This window comes from Schistocerca piceifrons, chromosome 2, assembly GCF_021461385.2.
Source record: "Schistocerca piceifrons isolate TAMUIC-IGC-003096 chromosome 2, iqSchPice1.1, whole genome shotgun sequence".
NCBI classification, from domain to species: Eukaryota; Metazoa; Arthropoda; class Insecta; order Orthoptera; family Acrididae; genus Schistocerca; species Schistocerca piceifrons.
Genome location: NC_060139.1, coordinates 290,742,681 through 290,751,375, shown reverse-complemented (window position 1 = coordinate 290,751,375; position 8,695 = coordinate 290,742,681). Strand labels below are relative to the sequence as shown.

Genomic DNA, 8,695 nt, shown 5'->3' with positions numbered 1-8,695 from the left:
CAAGTTAATGTCTACAGTGATTGTACAAAATTGACTAGACTAGAATGGTTTTGTCACATACATATAGTAGCTACAGTCCAATGTTCTGGTAGTTCTTTACTCCAGATTTTAACCATGCATTGGTGTCATTCCTTTGCTGGTTCTGAGGCATGTTTGCACAGTTCTGCAAATGTTTACTATTCTTAACATGCTTTGTTTTTGTGCTGTTTAAGCTTCATACTTCATGGATCATTGGTGGTTTTATATTTTCTGGCTGTGTTTTTATTGGTGTTTCGTTTATTTGTAGTAGCTCTGGGGATCTGCGCAGTCTACTTGTTTGTTAAGTGATTTTTATATTTCAATGTTGACTACAAATCCTATTCTTGCTTTATTACACTTGCTGTGATTAGTGAAAATTGCTCAGCTGACTGGAAAACTTTGAATAACATGGAATAATATCAGAGAGAGTACTATTGTAATACCAACTGTGACACTAATTGATATTTTCAGTTTCTCTCCTAAGAAATAAAGTTATTCCAGTCTGTTTACGATTGCATATTCCTTATTACTTACAAACAACATGGTGGTATTGATGTAATACTGCTGAATCTGTGCTGATCCCAATGCTTCTATGAAATATCTGATAATGTGGATTATAAAAGAAACTGTGTAGTATAAATGTTATAGGAAAGTTCTTGTAGAACGTAAATACTTTAGGATTAAAGCGGGCCACTAATACTGTAGAGCAGAAGTGGTGAGTCATTGATAGACATACAGCGATCTGCTTCTGGTAAAAACTGATATGTCTACTAATGTCAAATAAAACATTGAAGATTGTCTACTCATTATTCAAATAGAGTCACATAATTAAATGCACTGCTATTGTGATGAACATTTAAAGAATAAAAATAATTCAGATTATGTAAAGGCAGTCTGTTATTTATAGAATACATTGTCTGACAGATTAATTCGTATTTCACTGTATAACTGTAATGTTTTTATGCAAATAAACTTTATGTATTCTCTCTGTATATTTTGAGCAGTTCTTCATTGTATTGTGATGAAAAATCCTAATCCTTGTTTATAGAACCCATTGTCTGACAGATTAATCCGTATTTCACTGTATAATTTTAATGTTTTATGAAATAAATTTATATATTCTGTATGTATATGTTAAGCAATTCTTCATTGTATTATGGTGAAAAATCCTATATCATTGTGATGCATTCTTTGGAGAATGGCTTGTTGCTTACATAACTGAAGACTCATAATTTTGAGTGGGTTTGCATTCAGATGAAACTTAGTGACACATAAATTAACACCCCAAAAGAAATGCTTCAGCAAACTTTCATTATTTCTTAAAATAAAACAGTGCATAGCTGTTCTACCACAGTTACTGGAATCTGAATTTCTTTTTTTTTATTTTTGTGTTCATAAGTAATGAACTGCTGTAAAAAGCACTTACACGACACTCATTTAATTTTACTCAACCATTAATTGTTCTGCTATATAGAAAGTCGTGAAGTTTATTACTTTTTCTGAATTTTTATCTCTCCAACTTTGTTTTAGATAAATTGTGTTATGTAAAACTCCCATGTGCCATATACTGCTATGTTCTTCACATACAGAACACTTCTTGAGCTGAGATGCTCCAAAAATGGAATGAAATATGAGTGTGAACATGCAAAGTACACACATTTTAGTCTTTTGATGACAGAATTCTCTGGGCAGGTTATCAGATATGCCTTCAAAACCACATGAGAGTTTGGTTTTTGTTTTATAGTACTGAAGATCTCACCTAGTGAGACTAGATCAAACAAATGAACCTGGTAACAGCTTGAGGTCTGATCAGGAGGGGGCAGGACATTCGTGCATCAGTTTGAGTAGTGTGTTGGCAGTGATGCTTATTGAATGCTTTACATATTTCTCTAGGGTTAGAGATGACGCTAACTGCAGTCTTAATATTACTGAGTAACCTTTGCTTTTCTTCTTAAGTGTCATTGTTAACTCTCTACATGGCTACATTCATTGCTAAAGTAGAATATGAATAGCCAGTTGTAGTTTATTGGCTTCACAGAGAACCTTGTTAATTGTTTTATGGTTTAAAATAACTCTGAGAACACTTGTTTGTAGATCTGGTGTATATAAACCAACCACATATTTTTGCAAGAAACTCGTACTCCTTCCTTCAAGATCCATTTAGTGGTGCTATATAAATGTGACTGTGAATGCTACATCATAACAACTGCAATAGACACCAATTCATCTACCTTCCTGCCAGCATCACGGGCACTATAAACGACTCTGGTCTGCTTTATGGAGAAAATATGTGGAGGTTTGTAGATTGTTCATGGAGCTCCCTGGTGCTACTTTTTCTTATACACATTTGTCTGATTGTGTGTTTAGCACAGATATATTAAATATTGAACAGTTGTGATAAGACATAACAGTAAAATACTGTTTAATCTGCATAATGATAATGTTAACAATAAAGCTGTCCACAGCACATAGACTAGCAGCACATTTTTGATGAGGCATCTTCTTGGTCTGTGGTCCAAATTTTTGATTTTACAACATATTCAGACTCCACATTGGCACTGATGCCAATCACATCTAGTTTGCATTTCTGAACTGAGCCTTAAAACAGGTAAATAATTTCAACAGTAGATAAATGTGTTAGGGCTCTATTAATGTGAATTTCTGTGTGTGTTGGATCATAATAGGGTTGGGCCTTTTTGATAGGTTTAGTGCAGTAACAAATGAATACAACATGAGGGACAGGTTAATGTAAAATTCACACATCTCACAACAGAATTAGAAATAGAGGTAAGTTTTCAGCTTTAATACAAGCAACATATCCCTCATTCTGGAAACATATCCCTGAGTTGATAAAATCTTACCGGGTTGACAGCCGAGTCAATGCATTGTTCTTCAGCAACATTTCAGCAAGTTTCTTACTTGCCATCATTTTCAGGCAAAGTGTCAGGTTCACGTCTCGTCTGGATCTTTATAGCTGCTGGACTACGGGCTTCTCTTCATCCACAGCACCAGTCAGGCCAATCAGGCGCCAGCGGAAACAGCGCCGCGGCGCGTGGTGGGGAGGGGGGGCGGGGGGGAGGGGTGAGCGGATTCACGTCCGCTGGGTCCTAGCATCTTGTCTCAGTGCAACCTGTTTACTCCATCTGTCACACCGACCTGCCTCCATAGGTGCGCCCTCGTCTTATTCTTGATAGTTCTGTGTTCCATGCGGTGCTGAGCTGGAAGCCACTATCCCAGTTGACCAGGTTATCACTGACACGTATCTCCACTGCCTCTTGGTTTCTTCACATTGAAATGTGTGTTCTTCGCGTAAGCTGTGCTCCATTACCGCGTATTTTTCTTTTTGTCTGAGGCGAACGCTTCTCACATGTTCAGAAATGCGTTGTGTTATGCAACGCTGCATCTGTCCAATATATTTTTTTCCCACATTCACAGGAAATGCTATAGACACCTGGTGTTCTTAGACCCAAGTTGTCCTTCATTGAGCCCAGCATATTTCTGATTTTTCTGTTCTTCTCCAGTATCCTGGCAATCATGGCCGTGGGCGGCCCTGCGTACAGGAGGTACGCCAGACCTTTGATGTTCTCTTCTTCCTGAAGGTCCTCCTCCTCCTCCTCCTCCTCCTCCTCCTCCTCCTTCTTCTTCTTGCTCATCTTGAGAGCATGTCTAATCTGCATTTGGGTGTATCCATTCTTCTGGAAGGTATTCTTCAAGTGCTGAATCTCAGTAGTTAAACTGTCCTTGTCGCATATGTCATGAGCTCTGCGGACAAGGGTAGTGAGCATGGATTACTGTTGCGCTGGATGATGTCAGCTGTTGGCGTTGAGATACAGGTCTGTGTGTGTTTCCTTTCGGTAGACCGATTGTCACAGTGTGCCGTCCGTTTTCTTCTTTATCAGTATATTGAGGAAGGGTAGGCACCCATTTTCTTCCAATTCCATTGGGAAATGATGTTCTCATATATCCTGTACAGATGATTGAGAAATTCGATTAGAGTGTCCTCACCGTGCGGCCAGACTGGTAAAGTATTGTCCACGTACAGATAAAAGACCTTGGGTTTAAGGCATGCTGTTTTCAAGGCGATATCCTCGAAGTATTCCATGTACAGATTGGCGATACATGGTGCCAGTGGGGATCCCACAGCGACTCCATCCGCCTGTTGGTAAAACTTGCCCCCACACTGAAAATATGTGGTCGTGAGTGCATGGCAGGATAATTCCGCTGTGTCTTCCTTGAAATGATTCTCCAGTAGTTTCAAGGAGTCCTCTAATGGTACCCTCGCGAAGAGGGATGTAACGTCAAAGCTGACTATAATATCATTTTTTCAAGACGCCACTCCTTGAGTGTCTTAACAAACTCCGTGGAATTCCTGATGTAGTGGGGACATGTACCCACGAGAGGCTTGAATAGTTGTAACCAGGTGTTTGGCTATACCATAGGTAGGAGAACTGATCGTGTCTACTATCGGGTGTAGTGGTACCTCTGTCTTGTGTATCTTGGGGAGGCCATATAACCGCGGTGGAACTGCAGCTCTAGGATAAAGCCTTTTTATCAGGTCCTGGTTCAGACCTGATTTGTTCAGAAGACCGATGGTCTTTCCAGTCACAGCTGTTGTAGGGTCTTACTTCACTTCTTTGTAGGCCTGGTTCTGCAGCAGCGAATTAATCTTGTCCCAGTAATTGGCCGCTCTTAGCAGTGCCGTTGCGTCTTGCAGAACTAACTCACCTGGAAGAAAGGATACTGCAGATACATGGCTTAGCCACAGCATGGGGGATGTTTTTTTAGAATGAAATTTTCACTCTACAGCAGAGTGTGCACTGATATGAAACTTCCTGGCAGATTAAAGCTTTGTGCCGGACCGAGATTCGAACTCGGGACCTTTTCCATTCGCAGTGCTCTACCAACTGAGCTACCCAAGCACGACTCACGCCCCATCCACACGGCTTTAATTCTGCGAGTACCGCGTCTCCTACCTTCCAAACTTCACAGAAGCTCTCCTGCGAACGTTGCAGAACTAGCACTCTTGGCAAAGACATAGGTCCCGAGTTCGAGTCTCGGTCCGGCACACAGTTTTAATCTGCCAGGAAGTTTCATAATTGAATACTTTCTGTGGTAAACACTACAAATGATGATACATAAATAAATTCAATATAACCTTTATATTAACAAATTCCTATGAAGCCTACTGCAATAGAATGTTGGCTACCTTTGTTCTCCTACCTAGGAAATGAAGTACTGGTGAAAATAAAGCTGTTAAGAAGGGTTGCGAGTCATGTTTGGGTAGCTCAGTCGGTAGAGCACTTGTCTGCAGAAGCTAAAGGTTCCGAGTTCAAGTCTTGGTCTGGCATACAGTTGCGATGTACAGGAGTTTCATATCGGTGTACAAATTGCTGCAAAGCGAAAATATCTCCCTGGAAGCATTTCTATGAGTTGTTTAGTTAGAAGTTTGCTATAGCAATGGTGCAGGCAGTCAATTTAAGCAGTGTTTCCTGTTTCCTTGTTTAACATTTTTCAGAGAGCACTTGTCTGCAGAAGCTAAAGGTTCCGAGTTCAAGTCTTGGTCTGGCATACAGTTGCGATGTACAGGAGTTTCATATCGGTGTACAAATTGCTGCAAAGCGAAAATATCTCCCTGGAAGCATTTCTATGAGTTGTTTAGTTAGAAGTTTGCTATAGCAATGGTGCAGGCAGTCAATTTAAGCAGTGTTTCCTGTTTCCTTGTTTAACATTTTTCAGAGAAAACTATGGAATAAATGGTTCATGGCCCTTCTCTGGCACATCACATGACAAAGGACTCAAGAATAGGATTGGTGGAACTGTGAAGTGTGCACTCTGAAATACCTGCAAAGCTGGGAAACACATAACTATCTGGTGTTGAGGACTTTACAAAAATTAAAAATTAAAAATGCCTCAGCATAAACACTTTCGTATAATAGCAAACAATAAGGAAGAATTAAATCAAATGTGGATGGGAATAGTTCCAGTAGAGTAGCCCAAAACCATGTTGAGGTTCTTCCTCATATTATGGGGTGCTAGTATTACTCACTATCCCCCCCCCCCCCCGGAAGTTTGCAACCGAGCGAGGTGGCGCAGTGGTTAGCACACTGGGCGCGCATTCGTGTGGATGATGATTCAAACCCGCATCTTGCCATTCTGATTTAGGTTTTCCTCGATTTTTCCTTTGAAAGGGCACGGCCATTTTCCTTGCCCATCCTTCCCTAATCCAATGGGACTGATTATCTCCCTCAAACCAACCAACCAGAAGATTGCATACAATTTCGTACTGCAAGCTTCAGCCAAAGCAAATTCGTAGTGCCTGATTAATCATACTGTCTTCAAGGCGATTTTGCTCTGGTTGCCTATGCTGAAAAAAAAAAGAGTCAAGATATTTTTGTGGGGCAGATTTATATTGATAATGGTTAAGAAATTTCATTGCTTAGAAAGAATTACACAAATGGGAAGATATGTAATTAAATTTCCCTCAAAGCAATATAAATGTTGAGTGGAAAAAGACCAAGTCGTAAAGAAGCTGGCGGGCCGATGTGGCCGGGCGGTTCTAGGCGCTTCAGACTGGAACTACGCTGTTGCTACGTTCGCAGGTTCGAATCCTGCCTCGGGCATGGATGTGTGTGATGTCCTTAGGTTAGTTAGGTTTAAGTAGTTCTAAGTCTGGGGGACTGATGACCTCAGATGTTAAGTCCCATAGTGCTTAGAGCCATTTGTAAAGAAGCTGGCTGCACCTACTGTAGATCAGAGGATTAAGTACCATTTTACCTACGTGACAACGCAAAAGTTAACTGGTAATTTTCATTAAGTGCCATTCTATTCCTGGGGATTTTTAAAATTTCATTAGTGAAATAGTTTTTTAAGGCATTTCTCTTTTGCACCATCTTGTTTCCCATTAATTTCTCTCCATAACAGAATTTTTTTTAGGAAATGTGTGAGCTGAGTTATTGTATTATGAGACGATGCAAGTCATTTAGTTACTTGAATGTATTTTTTTCACACGGTCATTACAAGAATGGAACATCAGCCGTTACGCAAAATTATATTTGTTTGCTTATGTAGAAAATACAGTAAAATTTTTATATGATGATTCTTGGTCTTATCCTCAAAGTTCAAGGGGAAAAAAATCGGACTCATTCCATTACTCATGGAACTGTTATAGTATCCGGCTGAGCTATCTGGGTTGTGATCATATGGCAGAATTCTCTTTCACCAATGTGCATGCTCGATAGATAGATGTTTATACCCCATGGAGAGATCTAGGTTTGGGAAGACAAATAATAACGCTGACCTGACCAAAGCTCATGAAGTGAAAGACGTAATTTTGTTATTGTTTAATGTTTATGTAGTTCTTGAAAGATCACGTATGGTAATGTTTTGTATCTACTGCCATAACATGTGGACAAACATATGTTAGTGTGATTCAGTGAACCATAATGGAATCCTTCTGCCATAAAGGTACTTTTCACCTTCCGATCTTTTGTAAAATTAAGAAGTTTCAGAACCTGATGACCGGTTCTTTTGAACGGCACCTTTTCTATTTGAAGATGTTATAGTGTACATTTGATGTTATTGTTATGTTGCGAAAAGTAGTTCGTGGTTGATTGAATGTGAACATGATAGGTTAAGCGTGAAAAACCGCGATGTCAGTAACCTATAATTTTCCAACATTAATAAAGTGACTAATAACAGACGTTTGTGTATTTCTATTGCCGTTGGATGTCATGACGAAAATCCATTTTTTTTATGTGCACGAATTTCAGTATCAGCTGACAGCATTTGCCACCAGACGAGTAAAGAAGTAATTTCATAAGTAGGGTGAAGGCTCTAGTTTTGGCCACTACCCCACTTATGGCCACCTTGATGTCAAAGGTTAATTTTTAAGCTTCTCTGGAATACCAGCCAGTTCTACTATAGATTATTATAAACTTTGTGAAAGGCTCTCTTCATTTGTCTACGTAATCATTCTTTTGTCTGTTTTTGTTTGGAGACACCATTTTGTGAAATGATCAGTGCTGCAGAAGCTGGGTTTTGCAGAAGTTTTCTTTAAGCAACACATGATCTGTTTTTTTGTATTTTACATGTTTAAATAAAAAACCAGAAGAAACTTAATCTGTTCAGAGGTAAGATAAGACATTATATTTTCATTTCTTTAAAGTTTTATATCGCTCAGCCTAAAAACATGTTATCAAAAGTATGTGGCCATTAACAGATCCATATTTATCCCTGTTTCCGTGTTATGGCCATTTATGTGGCCATAAGTGGAGACATATATGTATCCTGTTTTGGCCACTTCTAAAAACTGATACAAAAACATCAATATTAGTGTTCTGTCCTACATTACACTAGGCTAATTTTATTTAAATAGGCTTATTAAAATATTTTTGGTATTTTTAAATCAATGTATACCTCATTGTTAGTATTGTCTTCGCATATCATACTAATTTACCTATGCTTGTAAGATACAAAATATGCAATAGCACTATTCAAATATGCAACATTCTTTAACTAAATCTTTGTGCATTATTTATAGGAAAAATGAGCCAACCAAAGAATAAGAAGTTTCAGTATTCTCCCAGCAATGTTAAAGATGCTCTAAAGGCTATTGATGAGGGAATGAAGGTTGCTACTGCAAACAAGTTGTACAAAGTTCCAAGGACAACATTAAGAA

The 8,695-nt window shown here is 38.9% G+C and overlaps 1 protein-coding gene across 1 annotated transcript in view; it reads left to right on the top strand.

The window, feature by feature from the left end:
• Positions 1 to 7,297: 7,297 nt before the first annotated feature.
• Positions 7,298 to 8,695, top strand: part of LOC124777108 (39S ribosomal protein L10, mitochondrial) — a 36,728-nt gene continuing 35,330 nt past the window's right edge. The window contains exon 1 of the mRNA XM_047252391.1: positions 7,298 to 7,482. Coding sequence (XP_047108347.1) covers positions 7,461 to 7,482 — 22 coding nt within the window. The 5' untranslated portion in view covers positions 7,298 to 7,460. The remainder of the gene's footprint in view (positions 7,483 to 8,695) is intronic.